This window comes from Xyrauchen texanus, chromosome 24 (genome assembly GCF_025860055.1).
Source record: "Xyrauchen texanus isolate HMW12.3.18 chromosome 24, RBS_HiC_50CHRs, whole genome shotgun sequence".
In the NCBI taxonomy this organism is placed as follows: Eukaryota; Metazoa; Chordata; class Actinopteri; order Cypriniformes; family Catostomidae; genus Xyrauchen; species Xyrauchen texanus.
Genome location: NC_068299.1, coordinates 19936452 through 19960059, shown reverse-complemented (window position 1 = coordinate 19960059; position 23608 = coordinate 19936452). Strand labels below are relative to the sequence as shown.

Here is a 23608-nt window from a genome sequence, read left to right as displayed (position 1 = left end):
GAGATAAACCTTCACCTATGCTAACAACATATTAAAATGCAAATCAGTACAGTTGCTGATATGTACGCACTCGCGGGCCTAATTACCCCTGTGATGTCACAGACACAGTCCTTGTGTTCTGTTTCCTTGGTAATCTATCAATCGGAGTCTAGTCATTAACTTTACAAATAGTATCAATGAGACGTACAAATCAGAAATAATCGGTATTTGATGAGCAACGCAGGTGCAGATGAAGCTAGGCAAAAAGATGACATCACCCTATAAGACAGACATCATCATCATCAAGCTCTCATTACCAGAAGCAAACATACACAGAACTGAAGGGGCTTGTGTTCATGTAGCTCACAGAAATGTAAACGGATGGTTCACCGAAAATGAAAATTCCACCGTTCACTCACTCATGTTATTTCAAACATGTACAAATTCACACAAAATGAGTTTAGCAGAATGTCCTTCCATACAATAAAAATTAATGGTGACCAGGGCCTGTGAAACTCCAACAACAAAACATCATAAAACATCAAAAAGTTGTCCATAACACTTTTGTTTGAGAAATTCACAACAATTTATTTTGGGGTAAAAAAAAAGACCCTTTAGAACACACTAGATATACAGCTTTTCTTCTGAAAAGAGCACCACCTATATGTCAGAAGTGGTTCTATTCTTTTAGAGTAGACAATCAAAAAACGAATTGTTTTGACTGAAAACAGCTAGCAATTGGAATACTTTCACATTGCATCTGTTTGAAATCATGATGAATATTCTAATAGACTTATTTCACCAAACAAATTTCCTCCCAGACAGATGGGAACATGTCAGGGTTCCCATATATATATATATATATATATATATCTCCCATAGACCCTTTTTTTGACTTGGGCCATTAAGTAACCATCTAGCAGCCATATAGTAATGCACTAGAAGCCTCCTAGCAACACCCCAGTAACCACCAAAAACACCCTGACATAAACAAGTATCAATGTAATTATTATACAATAATAATACAATAATGTATATGTTTTTTACCTTAATTGTTTACTTGTTGTGGAAAATCCAAAAATGCAATTTGAACAAATATAAGATTAGTCAAACATCACCCAACCATAACAGGAGAGTTAAGACTCGTTAACTGTATTCAAAGCCTTAAGCCATACAAAAGTTTTGTCTGGGGAACCAAATTTGTATTTTTGGGTGAACTATCCCTTTAACTTACATGTCGCCCTGAAGGTAAAGTTCCTGCTGTCAGTTCCTCTTCAGTTCAGAGAGCACCACCCCTCACTATTCTGACTAAGTGAATGTTTGCATGACCCCTCACACACCCATACACAGAACTCCATCAGGACATGTATCTTTCATCTACCCAGAGAGAATGTCTCCGTGATGACAGTCTAGGTTTCAATTAGACAGAGAGAGGCTGACAGAGACATGTGAAGTAAGAGTTTGAAAACAGACAGATGGTGTGAGATAGAACTTATTGTTGTCTTCAAACCTTTACATAAAGAGACTACCCTTGGCAGATCTCCAGAGGGAGACACATGGGATGATCAAGCAATGATGTTCCATAACAATAATTCATATTTAGGCAGCGATCACCTCACGGCCTAATGTGAGCCATCTATGAGCACACAACTGGTTTGTTTCTTCAGTAATCAAGAAAAACAAAAAGGAAAAAAAGATTTTTCATCCAATTTACTTCCACAAAATGCATGTAGGATCTTGGTTTCTGTAAAAGTATGGCTGAACTTTTGACTGTGAATCAGTCAGAGATAAATGAGGGTAATTACACACATGGCCCAAATGTTTAAATAAGGTTACAAGTTAGGTTAAAACAATTCTAACTGCTGCGGTAAAACTAATGCAGAGACAGTTACGCTTGTAACTGTCCACATTAAAATGAATGTTTGGAACAGCATGCTGGCATACTACTCTTTCTATTTATGCAGTACATAGAAAATGTGCATACTATGCACACTATACATACTATGGCATGGAAAACTCACAACTACATTACATTTGCCAAAATATGCAGTGTATAACAGAGAAAACTGCAATTTAGCATACTATTGAATAGTATGAATTTAATAGTAGGCAGTATACAAACTGCACAGTATTCAGCTAATAAGCTTGTAATCCTTTCCAAACATAGACAAAAATAACAAATAAAAGACTGTAAATCAGCAATTGAAAAGAAATATGAAACAAATATTACATGCAAGCAATCATCTCCAAACGTTTGAAATCAATAAAACTAAATCCTGAGGGGCATGACAGGTCATCATGATGCGGTTCAAAACAACAAAAAGATTAAAAGAATCCCTCAACAATACTGCATTAGGAAAAACATATTCCTCTACAACACACCCAACAATACTTCATTACACAAGCATATTTTCCATGATGATATTTGGCTGATGGTCAAGAGAGTTGTGATTTATGGCTCCACCTGCTGGAGGACAAACTGTACACTTTAGCTTACACCAAGGCCTGGAACTAGGGGGCAACAGTGCGCTCATATTCATCCCACTCCGTTTATAATGAGGTGTTACAGAGACAGTAAACACAGCACTGAAGTTCTGAGGTCATTTTTATAGAGTGATCAAGATGATTCAAGTCAAAGATAGGGTTTGTGGCAGATCAAAACCCAACAGCTAAGAGCACAGAAGTAAAACATTGAAACAAGAGTGAAGAGGAATGGCATCCGAACACCGTCATAAACACAACAGACACGCATGCTAGTAAGGAGAGTGTGTTGTGGGACCAGCCCACCAACAGGCCAGCATTTAGAGCAGCAGGAAAACAGACGGCCTGGCTATGCTCCACGACGGCCCGCTGCTTACCAATTAGAAACCAGCCAGCTTTAACTGGAGAAAAAAAAAAAAAGACTTAACACAAGGGACTAAACCTCAGACAATGACTCTACCTGACTCCCTGTAAATCCACGGTCACACTAAAAAACAGCCCCGTTTTGGAAACCACATTGGACCAGGACATGATGTCACATGCAAGGGCCTAATGGCTCTTCACACAGGAGGCATTCTTTTATCCCTCTTTAATTTTTAATATGCAAAAATGTGTTAAAGGCCATTCACATCAAATGCATTTTTGCATCCATTTTGCATGCTAGATGGATTTCTTTGATAGTTGCGCTGCATCTGGCTGTTATCCCCCAGCATTTTGTGCAGGAGCGCTGCATTTTAAGACGCTGTGTCGAGTTAAAAAGAACTTAAACTGTTAAAACTGTGTCTTGAAACACCTCCATTCTGCTCTATTTGTGATATGGTGTTTAGCTTTATTTTATCATAAGGGTATATTTGGGGGCAAACAGCCCCTTAGATGGGCATCTATGACTTGCAATACGTCTTGTTGGTTTTTTAAAGGGGTCATGAAATGCCCTATGACTTGCTGGTCATAAAGGGGTCTCTTTTATATATATATATATATATATATATATATATATATATATATATATATATATATATATATATAAATATATATATATAGTTTCATTATCTTCCCTGAGGTCCACTGATAATGTTAGTTATGTTTTATTTCAATAAAACAAGTCATAATTTTGTAATATGAGAATTTTCCACCCTGTCTATGACCATTTTTCTGAAAAGCTCAATGTTTGCCTCAGCTCCTCCTTTAAACTTCTATGTAAACACCTACTGTTATGATTGGCTAACAGCATGCAGCCCTTCAAAATCAGCCATTTTTGAAACTCAATCGGAAGAGAAGAACAACTCAAATCATTAGAAATGTACATTTCACGGTTTACACACAGCACACAAACACATTGCATCCGAAAATATTACACGTTTCATCTCAAGCTCAACTGTTAACACTCACACCCTATATTTAATGATGCTGTCTACCATAGAAGTGTCCACTGTGGCACGTCACAACACTGGCGCTACCACTGCCAACAACACAAAGAAACATTTCAGAGAGTTTGTGTCGGTAAACCTGGTGCAGACAGCCTCAAGCCGTTAAGTTGTCATGACATTTGACATCCAGTTTATCATCCATTATCAAATTTTTTAATCGTATCAAGATAAAACAATTCATAATTTTTAAAAGACGGAGACAGTTTCATTTACGCATTTGACAGACGCTTCCCAGATAGCACGCTTACATCTCAGAAATGCCTGTTTATGAGCATTTACCTGGGATGCATCGCATTCTAATTAACAACCGATATACTTTTTTTGTAAAGAGCAGATTTACAAACATTCTAAATCATAAACATCTCAAAGACATCTGCTGAATGTGTTTTTGACATCCGAGAGGAAACGTCATAGACGCATTGCAGATGAGCAAACAATAAAAATTAAAAAAAGGCTTCTAGATGTAGACACACATCAAATATACATGTGTTAACAGAGTTTTATCCAAAGCGACTTCCAGTGCATACATGCAATACATTTTATCAGTTTGTGTGTTCCCTGGGAACCGAACCTCTGATCTAGGCATTGCTACAGGAACCCTAGAGACACCAGAGATTGGTTCTAGTCCATTGAGTTCCATCTAACTGTTTTTGAATGCAAGAACACATTTTGTGTGGACAGCTCCTAACGTATCTCAGTAGAAGGTGATCTAGGTTCCCACCAGAGAGGGCAAAGACCAATGAAAAATCCCATTGCGGCCATAAAAGCCAATGTTGCGTTTCTACACTGGGGTTACAGTGTACAGTCTGATGCTTTCCTGGCAGCTGCGTTACTGCCGCCATAATTCACAGCACATAAATCTAGGCAGTCATAATGTACAGCAGGGCTTGAATGATGATGAAGATTGAGACAGGATTCTCCACCTGTCTTTCTCTCTTCTGAAGGTGGACCTTTTACAGAGCAGGGACTGGGCAGAGTGAATGTAGGTTTCTGAGTGTAAGAGGTTAGTGCTCGGACATTGAGCCATTAGGGGAAATCACTTAGAGGGGAGGGAATCGAGGACGCCTGGCTGCGAAAGGAGGCTGATGGGAAAGGAATCAGGCAGGAGCCAGAGCTGGCTTGTGAGCCACCAGGGACAATTCATCCTAAGCATGATGAGTTAGTGACAAGATTCTGGACCGGACAAGAGGCCCCTGTCTACAAACCACCTGTTCTCTCAATTGCTTGGTCTCATTTTCATTTTCTCTCTCTTCATCTCTAGTGTAAACACTGCTACATCATCTATAAGGTCAGGGTAAGGTCACAGAGCTGACCTCTGGTACACAAGCCTGAAGTGTGGCACTTTATACACACTTCCACGAGGCAGCCAAGGCTGGAAGAGCACTGGTGCATGTCTGCCACTGGAAAGGCAAAGCAAGGACAGCTCACACAGAGATAATCTAACAGTGCACGTTTTTCACGCTTCGGTCAGCACGGAGTACAAAATGACCCTTTTTGCCTTCCAATGTAGGGTTTAATGAGAAAATGTACCAGTCATATATATTTTAACTGTCATTAATCTGTATTCCGCATTACTTTTAATAAAAAAATAAAAAAAATGTCCTGTCCTTTCGATGGGATTAATGTTTTATCTTGAATATTAGTGACAAACACGACAATCCATTGAGTCACTCGTAGCATAATTTATATATACAGTAAATCATATACAATATCTCAGTCAAACCCATATCAAAAAAGTGACATTGTTCTCCCAAAAATGAATAGTCTCTCATAATTTAACAATCCTTCATTATTTTTATACTCCCTTAATGTGGATTTCCAATTCACTTGCATTGCAAGGACCAACAGAGCTGAAATATTCTAAAACTCTTCCATCCGTGTACTGAAGAAGAAAGTAAGTCATACACATCTGGTATGCCAGGAAGATTCATTTTCATTTGAGAAATAATTTTCATTTGTGTGAACTATCCCTTTAATACAACAAAGATTCCATTTGGTTAGAAAAAAAAAAATATCGTAGCTTTCAGGCATTCTATACAAACATCTGATGGTAAATTTTACACAGAGGTTGCACGCAAATCACAACTTATGCCCGTTTCAAACTAAAGTCATATGTCACTTCGCGGTCAGACTAGAATTCTTCCAATATGACTTAAACCATGTATTATGTTGCAATTACAGCCAACAGTAGAGTAATTCGGTCCAATACACCCGCTAAATATGATCTGTATTAATATTTGGCACCTCGACGAGTGTTTATTTTGGATCCTGGATCAAATAGTAGCCCCCCATCCCCCAAACGTATGTCTCTCCTGACACTTCGGTTTGAATGCAGTGCCAATGATTAATTGCACCTGTCACCTCTAACTCTAAGAGCTAAGCATCCCTGCCAATCTTTCTTTACCACTTTAATGATGACAAAGCTGTTTGCCCCAAACAATGCTGAGTAAATGCTTATATTGCAAGGGTACACAATTTGCAGAGGGTTGTCTCCTGAAATATACGATTTTCCAATCCTCTACACACCTGTAATTTAGCTTTCAACAGTGCAATAGTTCTTTTTGCTGCCCAGTCTCAAATAAAGAACAGCACACTCATCAAAATGAGCTCCATCTGAGACACAGGAACAGTCAGACTCAGCTCTCTCTCTCTAAAGAGGGGCAGATTGCCCACGGGCTGCATAGCGGACAATCAACAAAACAAAAAGGACACAGATCAGAGACAGTGCTCATTCTACAATTTTCTTATGACCTAATAGTCTGAAGTGAGAGTCCTCAATAATTGTTCAGTATATAGTTTCCTAAAATGAGAAAATATTTACATCATGATAACTATGTTTAGTATAAACAAACTACAAATCAGTCATTTAAAAAAAACACATTATGCCTGGGAAGCAACCAAATTTTCCGTCCTTTTTGTAAACAAACTTACCAGAAATCAGTTACGATTTCGCCTTGAGCATGGGCAAAAGCCACCCAGCGGCACTCTGCTGTTTAAAACTGTTAAAATACCCTGAGCATACACTTCCATCTGCTGGCGGCCAGAGGTATTGCACCAGCTGTCTGTTCAAATGAGCAGATGTCAAAGCACGCAACAGTTTCTAGACCAGAGGCAGCTGCTCACCCCTTCTTAAAACAGCAATGAATTCAATATATTTGGGACTTAAAAAGGTTAAAATGAGATACTAATAGAACATAAAATGAGTAGTGTGCCATTACAATAAAACAAGATTGGCAGTGTTGTATGGTATAAATTAGATTAAATCCACAGCAGGACATTTCTACAGGAATGCTTTCTAAAATAAGGATATTATCCACATCATACATTTTTTTTTTTTTTAAATGCACAAACAGTGCCCCAGAAAGTCTTCAGACAAATAATCACACTTGAAAAGGTACAAATATTAAATTATCAAGCCAAGTGACATATTTTAAAGAAAGATAGTACAAGCATTCTAGATTATAAATGATACAACAATAGATGTACTGCTCAAAATGAGTAAAACTATTTGGACATTTTGTAGTTAAACTTTTCTAGGAACTGGAGGTGAACCGATTTCATACATCCACCAAAATGGCCTTGAGACAAGTTGGTTAAAAGGTAGCCAAAAAATATCTTCGAAAAAGGTAAGTTTGTTCAGAGAAAAAGTAGGTTGTTTGAGGATTATATTTAGTTTTCTACTGAACAAATTGGAAGTATGAAAATCAAGGCCAAATCAAGGACATTGATGGGGAAAAAAAAAGAGAAGTATGTGAACCTTTAGAATAAAGATTTGAGAAAAAACAAATCATTTCAGTGTGGTTTTGAACTGCCCCATCACATTTCCTGTACTTCACAACAGAATTCTCTTTATGACCTGATCAGAAGACATTGTAGAGGATCTCAAAGTAATAAAAAAAAAAAAAACATTTTTCAATAATGAAACTGTGCCTTCCCTTAACAAAACTGGTTGTACTTCAGAGATGTATGTGTACAAATGTGATGAGGAACCCAAGGTTCACAGCAAAGTAATTGTAGGGATGTCTTGCTGATATGCCAGCAAAACGAGTATGTGCTCTTTCCAAGAGTTTTTCCTTTCCATTGTTGTCTTTGGCTTGCTGACTGAGAGTTTGTAAAGCTGCTTATGAAGAATGTGTGTTAAAAAAAATAAATACATAATTGATCTGAATCTTGCTCTTGACCACTGAATGCATGTCTGAGTCACAAAAAAAAACAAAAAAAACCCAGAGCCAGCGCCTGTAGCCGTGACCATCCCAGAGCCAGCGCTTCCCGAGCCTCCCAGGGCTCGGCCACTCGAGCCTCCTGAGCCATCCAGGGCTCTGCCCCTCCACCTCCAGAGCCTCCCTCAGCTCCGCCTCCAGAGCCTTCTATGCCTCCTGAGCCTCCCTCGGCTCTGCCTTCAGAGCCCTCCATGGCTCCGCCCTCCATGGCTCCGCCTTCTACGGCTCCGCCTCCTGAGCCTTCCATGGCTCTGCCTACCAGGGCTCCGCCCCTCGAGCCTTCCTCGGCTCCGCCCCTCAAGTCTTCCACGACTTAAATCCCAGAGCCTTCTAGGGCTCCGCCTCCCGAGCCTCCCTCGGCTCTGCCTCCTGAGCCTTCTACGATGTCGACTCCCAGGCCTCCAGACCCTGTCCCTGTCCCTGTCCTGTGGCCAGCTCCCAGGCCTCCTGAACCTGTCCTTGCCCTGTGGCCAGCTCCCAGGCCACCTGACCCAGTCCCCGTCTTATGTTCCCCATGGACTGCCTGTCTGACCCTTGTGCCTCCGTGGACTGCCTGTCTGCCCCTTGTGACCTCCGTGGACTGCCTGCCTGCCCTCTGTGCCCCCGTGGACTGCCTGCCTGCCCTCTGTGCCCCCGTGGACTGCCTGTCTGCCCCTTGTGCCCCCGTGGACTGCCTGCCTGCCCTCTGTGCCTCCTTGGACTGCCTGTCTGCCCCTTGTGCCTCCTTGGACTGCCTGCCTGCCCTCTGTGCCCCCGTGGACTGCCTGTCTGCCCCTTGTGCCCCCGTGGACTGCCTGCCTGCCCTCTGTGCCCCCGTGGACTGCCTGTCTGCCCCTTGTGCCTCCTTGGACTGCCTGTCTGCCCCTTGTGCCCCCGTGGACTGCCTGGTTGCCCCTTGTGCCCCCTTGGACTGTCTGGTTGCCCCTTGTGCCCCCTTGGACTGTCTGGTTGCCCCGTGTTTCTCTCCTTGGTCTGTCTGCCCCCCCACTCCTTGGACGATTTTGTTTTGTTTTTTGGGTATTTTTTCTTTTCCTTTTTTAGGAGCGTCTAGAATCCGCTCCTTAGAGGGGGGTTATGTTACGATCCCCTGTTGTCTGCCCCGTGTTTCTCTTGTCACCTGTCATGAACTCCAATTCCCATGATTCCCGGCCCTCATCACTGCCAGCCCCGTGTCATTGTTCTCACCTGCATGTCATTTTGTCGTTATCATGTCTGTGTATTTAAACCCTGCTGTTCCTCCATTCCTTGTCGATCGTTGTTTGTAGATGTTGGATGTCGACGTTCAGCCCAGTTTACCCTGTTCATGTACCCTTTGATGTTTTCATGTTTTTGTTTAATTTTTCCCATCGTGGATGTTTCCTTTGTTCCAGTCTGTCTTGTTTTCACCTTTATAAATAAAACCTGCACTTAGATCCGCACTTCTCGTCTGCCTCCTCCTACTAACGTTACAGGTTTAGCATGGCTGAAGCCAGATAAAGAGCAAAGTGATTGTTGATTGTATGCTTTCTCTGCTGCATCAGGGCCTCGTGAGCACACAGGGACCAATGAATACAAACTTTTATCCAGAGAGTCTACAGCTTAATGTCAGGGCATCTGCCGATGTAATTGGATATTGAGATATATATATATCTCGTGAAGGAGGGAACAAAACTAAAGTTATTCACACACATATGATGTATTTTCCCAAACAACAAAACACCAGACCGGTAGAGAATGCACAGATGAAGTAGGTTCGTTTCCAAAGAGATGTTGCCCTTCACAACTGTTGTAAAGCCATCTTTCAAAATATTAAACAATACACAATTTTAATTGCACTTTATTTTAATAAAAGTTCAAAGTTTGAAATAAAGGTGTCTTGCCGGTGTTAGTCAGTTTGAATGTGAACACCCCTGGATTTTATTTTACTTTTAAGTGTCTGGTAATTTACCGCATTGTGAATGCAAAACTTGTGGGAAACCTTGTTATAATATGCACAATTCTTGCAATCTCGTGCTGAATTTCACACTCTGAAATTTCCACACAAAGCAGGAGAAACAAAAGCAGTAATTCTTAACCTTCTATGTACTATAGTTAGAGTAAGTTAGAATTTGTAGTTAGAGTAAACACAAATTCTAGGGCTAGAAATCAGGTTGAATGTGCTTTAAATGGAAGGCGAAATAATGTATACAGAAGGTTAATCAAGTGTTGTGATTAATGAAGAGCACGCCTGGCCTCCACACCTGTTGCTCATTGTCTGTACGCCTTTATATCAGGCCAAATGTGTGGTAAGGACAATGGAACAGCTAACATCCACAGGACAAAAAAAGTTGTATGCCTCCATACAGGTGAATTTGTCAATCAGTTGGAGATTTATTATGAGGTCTTGTTTAAGGACCCCTCAATGTACATCTGCGTCAGACATGCTTGTGTAGCATCTCGGGTGTGTATGCTTTCATTTGTGTTCTGGAGTAGAAGGACGTCTGGAGGACAAGGTAGTTGCTTATATCTACTGCCCCGATGGCAGGCAAGTATTCAGTTCAAAAATCACTCCTGTTCAAAACATAAGTATCAAGTCAAACATATGTTGTGATTTTCTGTTTATTCCTTTCTCTCGTAATAGCGTCTAAACTACAAGACGATACTATAAGACATTGTGCTTTTCACTTCCTGCCCTCCATCTGAATTTCGTAAGCCATAAGAATCATGTGACTGCAAACAAGCTTAGTAAACTATATTTAACTTGACACAGTGACCTAAAAATTTTATGTTTATGACTCAACACACCCGAGATGCTACACAAGCATGTCTGATGCAGCTGTTCATTGAGGGGTCCTTAAACAAGACCTCATAATAAATCTCCAACTGATTGACAAATTCACCTGTGAAATCGATTGCTGTGAACTTATGCCAATGATTGACTTATGTTCAATAATATGGTAGTAAACAATATATTGATAAGAATACAAAAAGCGGCTTTAGAATGCAATGATTAACTCTTCTGCCACAAGAATGTAATGCATTTTAATTATCTGAATATTTTTTAATTTTATATATATATATATATATATATATATATATATATATATATATATATATATATATATATATATATATATATATTTATATATTTTTTATATTTAAAGATAACTATCATTATTTCATCATTATATATTGAATTATTCTTACATGAGGGGCTTTCTCAGCAAATATTTGTATATGCGATTAATCGGGACACCATGTAATTAATTCGATAAAACATTTTAATCAATTGACAGTCCTTTCAATATAAAATGTGCACACAGGTAAGAAAACTGTGCTCAATCAATTTTTAATGGGGTCTTTAAGCAGAGGGTTCATAACAGGAACCAAAACACACAAATGGAAACTTTTCACAGAATGTGATTAAGTGTTTTCGCTCTATTCAGAAGTGTAAATCAAGCAAACTTTTTATATTTGCAATTATTAAATTGCGAATTTATAACATTATAGTTTGTATTATATTGCCCTGGAATTAGTTTTAAAAGACAAGTTACAAAAATGCAGTGAGGTTTCTTATAAAGCAGCTGAGTGACAGTAAATTTGCCATCACTCTTCTGACTGGTGTAATATATCGCTCTATTATTATTATTTTTTTTTTTCTTTATTTGGAAAGTTGTGGAAATGCAAGTGCCATTTTCTTTTGATGTTGGAGCAAGTGGGTAAATAAAAATCATATCAGTCTCCCATTCACCGCTATCGTTTACCCTGCAATCCTTTACTTCTGCGTTCCAAAACCTGGATGTGTGAAAAGGGTCCATTCAACCAGAATCAGTCAAAAATAAATGTATTGCATTGTGATATACAGATCAAATAAAAAAATTTAAATAAAGTCTTGCAACTGTCTGACATTCCCGTCTTGCAGGAAATCACACACAGGAAATCACGCACAGAATGAGCAGTATGGCTGGTGGCATTGTCATGCTGGAGGGTCATGTCAGGATAAGCCTGCAGGAAGGGTACCACATGAGGAAGGATGTCTTCCCTGTAATGCACAGCATTGAGATTGCCTGCAAGGACAACAAGCTCAGTCCGATGATGCAGTGACACACCGCCCCAGACCCTGTAATGCTCATTCTTTCGATGATAAACGTGAGTCCGACTCCCCCTGGTGAGACAAAACCACGACTAGTCGGCGAAGAGCACTTTTTGCCAGTCCTGTCTGGTCCAGCGAAGGCATGTGCCCAGAGGCGACGTTGTTGCCGGTGATTTCCGGCTACAAGCCATCAGTCCAGCCTCTCTCATCCCATTGTGACAATCGTAGTACTGATGGAGGGATTGTGCGTTCCTGGTGTAACTCGGGCAGTTATTGTTGCCATCCTGTACCTGTCTCGCAGGTGTGATTTCAGATGTACCAATCCTGTGCAGGTGTTGTTACACGTGGTCTGCCACTGCAAGATCGATCAGCTGTCCTTCATGTCTCCCTGAAGCGCTGTACATTAGGCATCTCACAGTGTGGACATTGCAATTTATTGTCCTCATGCAGCATGCCAAATGCACGTTCATGCAAATGAGCAGGGACCCTGGGCATCTTTCTTTTAATATTTTTCAGAGTCAGTAGAAAGGTCTCTTCTGTGTCCCAAGTTTTTATAACCGTGACCTTAATTGCCTACCGTCTGTAAGCGGTTAGTGTCTTAACAACTGTTCCACAGGTGCATGTTCATTAATTGTTTATGGTTTATTGAACAAACATGGAAAACATTATTTAAACCCTTTAGCAGGGCTCTACGAAAACTTTTTTTCCCAAGGAGTACTTGTACTCCTAAATGAAAAAATTTAGGAGCACACAAAGAAATTTAGGAGCACAGTGAAAATTAAATACAGAGTTTATTAACAAACAATTTATTACATACATATTTATACTGCGTGTATGAGTGTGTGCGCATGTACTAAGGGACACACATCTGTGGAACAGCACATACCTCCCAAATCACACATTGAACCCATGCCTACTAAAATCAAAGGATATCAGTTGTCCAGCTGCTTTTGTATGTTGACCATCTGGTAACATTTTTTGTGGTGGAGTCTGATAAGCGGCCCAAATTTGACGAAAGGTTCTTCTTTCACAATGAAGTATGCAATGTTTATCTTTATTTTCAGCTGCTTCCTCTTCTCCTCCTCAGACTGCAGCACTTGCCTTCTCAAGGCTGCTGACACCGAGCTTGATGGTTTCTCCTCTCTCTCATCCAGAGCACTGGATATGCCGCCGTGAGATGTTTCGCTACACTATCTCTTTTCAGATTAGCAATGGGCATTCCGGCTCTTTTCATAATTGGTGTTAAAACAATTTGAATTAAATTATTAAATGAAATTACACTCTACCTTAACCACAATGTATTTAAAAATGCATAATACTATTAAACATTTGCATTTAAAGTATAACTTATTGTATATAAACAAAGTGCATATAAATCTAACCATTCAAAATTAATACAGTCTGAACAGCATAATAGACAGGGCCACCGCTGGCCAAATTGATGCCCTGCATGTGATATGAGCGTGAAGCGATTGTCAGTGTTCCGCAACTGCTTTCGGGTCCTTGAATAACGTATAGCGAACGAGTAAGGGCAGCCGGTGGACTTTCTGGTGCCATCCTAGGGTAAGATGGTGCTCCCCTAGAGAGTTGATGCCCTACGCAAACTCTGTAGTATGCATGTAGGTAGCGGCGTTACTGCTAATAGAATAATGCACCATATCAAAGAAAAATAAATAATTTGCAAAACTGCAGCGTCCCACAAATTTAAATAAATGTAAAAAAGAAGGATGTTATTTCACGTGTGCATTTAAAGTATAACTTTTCAATGTATATAATCAAAGTGCATATAAATGTTACAATTCAAACACAATCTTAACGACATTAGTTATAAGCCCTCCATCACGCATCTTTTGTTCATTGGTTGACACTGCGTGTCTGATTGACAGGAACAACAGGTGAGGCTGTTAGTCTGAGCAGACAGTCAGAACTAATGTGTGAGCTTGAGCATTGAGGCCTATATTATTTTATTTGTTTTTTCAGTTATCTTTTGATTATTCATATCTTAATTTTTTTTATACATTCTGATATGCGAGCCGGCTCCCAACGTTCACCTACAAGAGCCGAATCGATCGCAAACAACCCATCACTATTTCAGATGTTGGTTTCCTGACACGAAGGACGAGATGCCCACCTGTTTCTGCCCTCTACAATATTTGCAGAACATGATGATGTTTTCGAACTCTAGCCGTGGGAACACTGAGACAATTTGCATTGAATCTATGTTCTCCCTCCACCGGCTACAGTGGACGTTGAAGTGACAGCTGTGGTCACGGTAGCTTTGCTCTCAGCATCCCTAACGTTAGCCGAGAGTTAACGAAGAGACTTCGTTAGTTGAACCTTGCGAATCCCCCTCACCAAATTCCTCTTTCTCCTCATCTCTTTTTCGCTTAAAATAAAATGCAATGTCGCCTATACAGTTACTTTTTTCCATTGTTCACCTTTCCCTCTCTGACTGGACCGTGTCATCACAGAAAACTCCGCTTGTGGAATGTGGGTTTTGTAATTTTTAAACAAATATCTTAAAGGGGAATTACGTTTGTAATCTTAAAATCGCACACTGTGCTCGTAAATAATTTTTCCAGTTCGCACATATCTATTTTTAGGGACAAATGAGAGTGAAATACTCCCACCGTAGAACCCTGTTTACAATAAAGATCTGTATCTGTTATTTGAATTTTTGTCAAAATTATCTTTAAAATACAGTGAATAAGCCTGAATAAGGGACGTTTATTTTTTTTGTTGAGTTTACATCTCTGCTCAGCCATTACAAGCCTCGTTTTGAGCTTTACTTGGGTTCACACATCAGCCTGTTGCTGATCTTCAGAGAAAATATTTCATGACCAAGTAAAAGATTTAGCCTGCAGGGAATAATTATTACAAGTTTTAGAACTGTCTGTCAGGCATTCATGTTAATAAGCCAGGAAGGAATAGCCCAATGATTTACAGACAATATGCTGTATTGTTTTTAGAGCACGATGAACAGGCTCCTCTCATGATCATATGTTTTACGTTGTGCATGTTGAAGTGATACACTTTTGAGGTCTGATCAGAGGCAACGGCACAGAGAGAGAGGAAGAGCACAGCACAGATGAGTAAACCAATAGAGGGCAAAAGGGCTCTGTCTGATCCATTCCTTTCAGCTCCATCTCGACTTAAACACACATTAACCTATGGAACAGAATAAAAACAATCCTAGAACATTTGGAAATAATTTGAGAACTTGTTTTACACAAACACGGTCATCTGATTTGAACTGTGAATGACTGTAGTTCTACACCTGTAGGGTTTTAGATATAAAAATACAAAAACGATACAATGGGATTACTTTTGTACCCATGTAATACGTGTATGCATGGCAATAGCATAAACAGGTGGACAATATAAAGTTATAGGAGATAAATAGGAAATGAGCAGCAGAAATGTGTGCATATCGGAGATCTGAGAAGCGGAAAGGTGCATATCAGCCATTTTTCGATGCTGTGACATCCTCTGGACATAAACAAGATGCTTCTACATAGGCCTCAGACAAAAACATTGGTTGCCCTAAAGCTACTGAAAGCTAAAGCTAATTTCCTCTGATACTGCCAGTGCGTCTTCAATAATAGCAACAGCAAACACTAAATCACTCCCTGAGACAAAAAGCAACATGTGAAATCAGATGTCCAAATCCTACATATTCATATTACAGTAGAAAAAAAAAACAATACCCAATGCAATAGCTGAAATTCTGAAGTGTGCATCCAGCGAACACAAATATGGAGTGGGGCGTTCTCATGAGCGGCTTTTTCAAGCTAAAGTGCTACAGGTACCAAGAAAGCTATTTCTTATGGTTCAATTGTACTTTTAACAAAACCAGAGTAAACCATTTTTGTGGTTGTCGTTAGGATGTCATAGGTCAAACTAAAAAATACAGGTCAAAACAAAATTGCAACATGGCAGATGTAGCATCTCTTGGAATGCATTCATACTACACACCTGCATATCTAAAGAACATACTTCATTAATGGTGGAGGAATAGGTTCATATTCTGAAAGTACAAGAATTTGGACAAAGCTACTGTGTAAACAATGATATAAATATCAAAGCATATAGGATGCACTGCTAAGAGCACGGAGCTTATTAAATTTTGGAGCCCATCAAACAGCAACTTTAATATGATTAGATCAAGGGAAGCGATAAATCCAGCTGTATCAACATGATAAAGAATTGTCAAGATCCTGCTAATGCGGTTTTTCCAAATGATGCAAATCTCATCAGCAGCAGAGTGCTCGAGCACAAAGCCCAATTTTTCTAACCACGTGTCTTTGAACGTACAGAATTCACATGCAGCTAGAATTATTGGCATGAATTAGCGGTTCCACAAGATGGCAACACTCACATTTGAACTAGGGCTGGGCGATAAAACAATATCAATATTTATCAAGATAAAGAAAATCTCACTATATCGACGATAAGCTAAATCCACTATATTTTCGATATTTACTGCGTTTCGTTAAAACACAAGCAGTTCAGCTTTCTCAGGCTGCGTCTCCACTGGGGCGGACGAAATCCGATCAAGGCGCACACAGCGCTATGGGAGAGCTTGCTCCGCACCGCTGTAAAATCCTACGATCCACCTTGAGAGCCTGACACTCAGCTTTCATAGGAATGAATTGAAAACGCTCTCAGCTTCGCTCACAACGCACCAGTGATAATGTGGGGTCAGACTGGATGAACTTGCTAATACTAGCTGCCCTGCTAACGATTAGGCAACGTCGGACACCAGATCCGCACCGCAAGACTTCATGACAACGGTTGCACCCTCTCATCGTCTCTAGTGAAGAGCGCGACAGAATAACAGTGATGTGGACAACAGCTCTGATCTCTCTGTGCTGTAATCTGGAATATTGTTGTCTAGCACCAAACATGCATCATTTCTGCCCTGTGCCGCTCCACACATGTTGCCTCTTTTCCCTGCATGCGTGTAGACATGAAGCGCCGCATGAATTAACGTGGTTTCAAAGCACCTTTTAGACCATAACGTTTTCCCCTTCAAATGTATCTTTATTAATCAGCATGTTACAAGCCTTTAATAATAAACAAATCGATTTCTGTTCTAATTTTGTGATTAATGTAATTAATTAGATGTCTGGAATGGATAAGGAAAGACTAAAATGTAGGACTTTAAAAAAAAGTTTAAGACTATCAATTTAAAACTTTAATGAAAATATATAAATGTTTAAAAAAAATAAAAAGTTCTCATTCCAAAGTCACAAGTGCTTCTATGCCCCCATACTTTGGTATCTTAATCTAAAAGAAACAAAAAAATATTACATTTTCATGAAAAATATTCCAACAAATACTGGACTGCTCTCATATGCTTCAGAACAAACAGATGATCTTTTAACAATTTTCAATTGATAAACTATTTTAATATTTTGGAAGATGATCCCGCAGACCCCACTGCTTTGGCTGTCTCTGGACCCCTGAGCAGTTTTGTAGAGACAGTTAGTTGACAGTTTAGAATAAATTTTTCCTTTTCTTCAATCAACTTTGAAATAAAAGAAAGTGCAATGTGTAAATGTATCCTGATAAATATCGATATCGAACAATATGAAAAAGATTATCGTGATAACAATTTTGGCCATATCGCCCAACCCTAATTTGAACCATCACGAAAAAATGCTAGCTGTAATTGCCTGTAAACAAAAGTAGATGAAGCTAAAAACAACAACAGCAGATATGAATGTCAAGAGCATGTGTGTGAGGAGGTCAGGAGATACCTGCATTTGTATCACTCAAGTCTGAAGGCATATAAAGACATCTTTATGGGTCTAAACTCTTAAAGAGAAATAGTCAGTTTTTTTATAGCAGTCGTAGCGCACATGCACCAACCACCTGTGTGGGTACCATCAAATGAATTATACTTTGACAGGCTTGCATTCGACTGTACACAGACACCGAGTGTTCGCCTCAAAATCCAAGTATATTTTGGACTGATTCAGGTCAGATTATAATCAACATGCAGTAACACAAATACACAAGAGGACAATGGTGCTGTTGTCACACATCATACAAGCACTTCCCTTCTGTGGATCTCTCATATCCTCTCAAGTTGGCACACACTCATTAAACCAAAAGTACTTTTAAGTGATGTGGGTAAGATTCCACTAAGCCATGTGAAAAGTATTCGGTAATCTACTAGTGTATCATATGAAGTGCGAGTCTGTAACAGGTCTATCATAGCGGTCAACATACTGTGTAATGTCTAGCAACAAATGTATTGTAACTTTATGACAACTCACATTTCCTTGTGCTTGTCCTCTGCTAAAATCTGGTCATTTGGCTTGAGTCCATATCTGTATGAAACAACGAAAATACAAAATTGAAACAGCATATTTATAAACAAACATTTCTGATCAAGAACTTAGTATCCAATGTCTGTATGTTAAAAATATATAGTAAATCTGACCACTGTCCAAGTTAACTTATCCTAAAGGTGAATGTGCAGTGTTCCGTTGACACTTTATATTAAACAGCTAAATCACTAAAGCAAATTTAATGCAAGCTGAATTTATCAGCAAACTTACAGAGAACACCCACCCCTGAGATACATGTGACATTTCACAATAAGTTCTTAGACCTGGAACCAAATAAAGGCTCTTTTCTTAAGAGGGGGACTGTGGCTCAGGTGGTAGAGCAGGTTGCCAACTAATCGAAGGGTTGGCAGCTCGATTCCTGGACCACATGACTCAAAATGCGACGTGTCCTTGAGCAAGACACTGAACCCCAAGTTGCTCACAATGGCAGGCTAGTGCCTTGCATGGCAGCTCTGCCGTCATTGGTGTGTGAATCACAGTGTAAAGTACTTTGAAATCCACTAAGGTTAAAAAAAGAAAATTCTCATTCCATCCAGATGTGGAAAAATAAATTTACACTGTCAATTAAGTGAGTTATCTAAAATAGGAGGTACGTGAACTTGATCTGAAATATGAGGAAACAAACACAAAAGGTCAAAACAGCTCATCTAATAAGGTGAATTTTACATTTGAAAAGGATTATGGGACTAGACACTGACTATTAGAGTTAGTTTTGTGACCCATGCCAAATAGTAGACTAAACCTTGTTTACTGATTAAGTAAAACAGTGGGATTAAGCACATAAACCAAATGTTAACTTCCCATGGGACCTTGCGTTGTAGGTGATATGGACTGCATATGTCACAGTCTCAGTTTCAATTCAAGGTCAGCCACAAGTAGTCACAGTACATGACATGCAGGTAAAATATTAAAGGGTTTACGCAAAAATGAAAATGATCATAATTTGCTTACCCCAATGTATATTTCCAAACCCATATGACTAACTTTCGTGATACAAGAGACAATTTGAAGAATTCTGATGCAGCTTTTTCCTCTCTCAACAAAAGTGAATGGTGACTGAGAATAACATTCTGCCAAACATCTATCTTAATGTTCCACGGAAGAAAGTCACATGGGTTTGAAGCGACATAAGGGTGAGTAAAGAATAATAACAGAATTTCTAGGGATGTACGATATATCGTAGGCCGATATATTATTGGCCAATAACAGGGAAAATCACGATATAATTATTACACCGATAAATGGAATTGCTGCCGATAACGTTACGGTTTATTTACTTGAGGCTGAAATTCTCTGACTGCCTGCAGGGTCTTTCTATTAGGCAGACACTCGGGCAGTCCCAAGTGACTGCTTCTATTACTAATCAGCATTAGTAATAGAAGCACATTTATGGTTCATGCTACATATGCCAAACCTTATATAGCAGTCCAAATTCCAAGCTTTTAAATGACACTTATTTTAAAATGAGAAGCTTTTAATGAATAAGCAAGCAGTTTCAAGTTGAAAAATGTAAAAAAAAAAAAAAAAAAAGTTTTTCTAAATATCAGTTATCGGTATCAGCCCAGAAATTCCATATCAGAGCCTCCCTAGAATTTTCATTTTTGGTTCTATTGGCCAAGTTTTTTTCACTTGTCTTCAAAAGACACGAACTCAGAAATTAAATTGACTAATTAATGCAAATTAATTAACAGACCACTAACTATTAGCCTACTGCTGTTCAAAAACATGCTAGCTCTCAGTCAGGCAAGTTGATTTCAATATCTTGAAAGCTAGGCTTTTTTTTTTTTTTTTAAATTGGTCCATGGTGGTCAGTCATTTGCTGAAGCCAGTATCTAATCAGCAAACAGGCAGCTTACTGATCTCTCTTCATGCAACTTGGTAATCTATTCTTTGACTCTGCACAGCAAAAAGCTGGTCTTACAACTTAACCTGCTCAACACCTAGAAGAAATCTAATGGAAATCATTACAGCCAAAGTCTGCCACGGTTGCACCTTTTGAAACAACAGTTTTAGGATTACCCAACCTTGTTTTGCATTATGGATGGCATTTAAAAGAAAAAGAAGCTGGAGTTTGCCTTACTGATAAATAAACTATATTCACTCACTTTCTCTTATTACTTGGTCTGTATAAGACACCTCTAAACCTACTTTGAATTCAGGTCAGTTAAGGTCACCAACTTTACTGAAAACAACTGTACAGAAAAACCCCTATAAGTGTGCCACCTCTTGTTTATGGTATGGCAAGGACACCAATGCAAGTCGGGCACTGGCAGTATGTTTGAGGTTATATAATGCACTGGGTGAGTGGGAAGAGGGGTATTGATTTATTATTATTACTGCTTTCTATGAGAGTAGGCCTGTGTGCCAAATTGGAGATTTCTTTTCACCCTAAGAGGACAAGAGCACTTGGCCTTGCAGTTTAAAAGAGAGGGATACATTTACTCATTTAGCATTCACTTTTATCCAAATCGACTTTAAGACTTACAGATAAGAACAACTTTGCAAAGAAGCAAGCAAAAGAATGTTATGGACCCAAAAGCTGTTGAGCTTTCATAAGTTGCACAAGTTGTTGAGGAGTGTGCATGTGTGTGTGAACAGACTGGATAACCAACCTCATCACAGCAGATGGAAGTACAGCAGGAAAAAGCACATACACCAGTGTTTCCCCAACCTTTTTTCTGCCAAGGCACACTTTTTACGACAAAAAATAAATAAAAATCTACGGCAAATCACTATCCCACATAGGCTAACCATCGTCAATATTTTAACTTTTCAAGAACTCGTCCATGTTTTCAGTCCGTCTTAGTAGCGTGTTTACGTAATGTTTAAAATTCGGCTATGAAAAAAAATCACATTGCGTTAGACTTTCTTATCGTCAGGCATTTAGACGGACAGGGTCTTATAATTCAGTCACAATCTATTATTACCCATCATTTTAATTTTCATATTTTAATGAGAAGACATTTAATAGCTTTTATTTTAGCTCACATTTTCAATCATGAACTTACATGATGAGCATATAGCAGATTATGCATTTATTTATTTATGAAGAGAACAGAGATGCCACATGAAGCAGATTAAGGTTTTTTTTTTTATTCCCCCCGCAGTGACAGCGGAGGCAACTAAAACACGACATATGAACAACGCAATATTACAAAAATCTAAATACGATTAAAATATGAACAAAACACATCCCCTTCGACTTAAACTAGGTGCTGGCCTGTGCGTAATCAAACGCATCAAGGGAGAAAATATGCGGAGGCAATTGTCATTAGATTTTGCATCTTTGCCTCAGACACACATGACCGTTTTAATTTTGGTACTGGAGGCTGAACACAGCGTCAAGCGCCGCATCGACCTCCACATGACAAGAGTTGCAGAAAGCGTCACAGAGAAAAAAAGCTTGCAGTTGATTTGATAGCAGAAAGTAATAATATGACTCCTTTCTGTTTAGTTCAAAGCATTTTCTTGGTGAATTTAAATTGGTCTCTGATATTCGTAAACGATAAGGTAATATTTAATTAAAAGAATTGATGAGACATTCAATGTCTTCACAAATTTAGACAGTTTTTAAATATATCTTGTTGCCTAGTACTCTCAAAGATACTGTTGGTGAAACAAAAGCTTTGGTGTAAAGTGACGTCACTTCATAGACTTCAGTGTATTATGCAGCGCTGACGCGAGTCATGTTAAAGACCCTTAATGCATATAAATAGCACTCACTTTAGCACATTAATCATTGCTCTTCACAATCACAAAAGTGACCGATTATATTCAGTTATACTGGTTTCCTTGTTTTCAAAACAGAATTTCTCAGAAAGGTGAGGAGTTTGGATCCCTGAAATTAATTTTTTTCATGCATTTATTTATATTGTGGACTTTGATAATTTTCCACAGCACACCTGACATTCTTTCACTGCACACTAGTGAAACACTAGCGCACAGTGGTTGGGAAACACTGACATACACTACAAACTACACGCATTGATATACACCAATTTAAAATATTGTCTGTCCCCAACGCATATATGCCCTCATACATGGGGGAATCCCAGAGTTTTACGTAAGAGGGAAACCTGGCAGTGCAGGTAGCAATGGAAAGTTAAGGAAACAAAGCAATAACTCTGGAATATCCGGATATAAAGCAAAACAACATAGAACAAACTAGCAAGTATTTCTCGGATGCCATGCTTGTTATTAACACAAGTGGCACAGGGAAATTATGCTGCTGTGGAGAAAGCGTCTTACTAAACGAGCCACAATTATTTGAAAGTAAAGAAAAAGCAGGATAACAGTGCATGTAAACAATTATGACGATAGCGAGCCTTAAGCAGCTTTCTCGCAATAAACAGCTTTCTGGTGTCCATGTAAACGAGGTATGTGAAAGTTCAAGTCATCCATTAGATGAAAATCAAATTGATTGTAGAGAATCATGTGACTTACTTGTCTAGAAAATCTTTGTCCACCACAGCACAGATGTCAAGCAGGGGGTTTCCCATCCCAAAAAGGGCATTTTGACTGTAGGGGAGACATGTGCTATCAGTTCAACAATTGATTACTTCACAAAGTAATTATAACAGATGTAAGCAATATAACACACAAAAATAAGCCAAAGACCAATGTGATTCACTTGCATGATGCATATTCTAAAGATAACAGGGACATTTCTTCAACCAATGAGACTTACTATTTTCAGCATTTTCAAGAAAAATGCACATAACTCAAGCAACTCAAGCATTTTGTCTGGAGGAGGTTTACCCAACAGAAATTCGGCATGGGAAAATATGCATGAGTCACGTCACGCAAAGAACTACAATACATTACACAATTTGAAAGAAATTTAAGCATGGCTTTATAAACAAATTCATATTAAGCTTCAAGCTAGACAACTGGTTTGAGTTTAATCTTTGATGTATGTTTCTATCAGATGAGGAAACCTTTATATTAGTTAAGGTTGCACAAAACATTATACAGTCATAAATGCTTTAGTTTAAAACATTTAAGAATGCATTGAGACTTGACACAAAAGATAACAAACGAAGCATTAAAGTACGTGAGTGAGTCATTGACTGACTGATCATTCACCCAAGT

At 39.0% G+C, this 23608-nt stretch overlaps 1 protein-coding gene across 2 annotated transcripts in view; it reads right to left on the bottom strand.

Annotated features, from left to right (window-relative positions):
- The window catches only part of LOC127618260 (adenosine kinase-like), a 272393-nt gene that overhangs the window by 244195 nt on the left and 4590 nt on the right, over positions 1-23608 (bottom strand). For both annotated transcript variants that reach the window (XM_052090626.1, XM_052090627.1), the window contains exons 2-3: positions 22961-23035; positions 18443-18496 (exon numbers count right to left, since the gene is read on the bottom strand). In XM_052090626.1, the coding sequence (XP_051946586.1) occupies positions 18443-18496; positions 22961-23035 (129 nt within the window). The remainder of the gene's footprint in view (positions 1-18442; positions 18497-22960; positions 23036-23608) is intronic.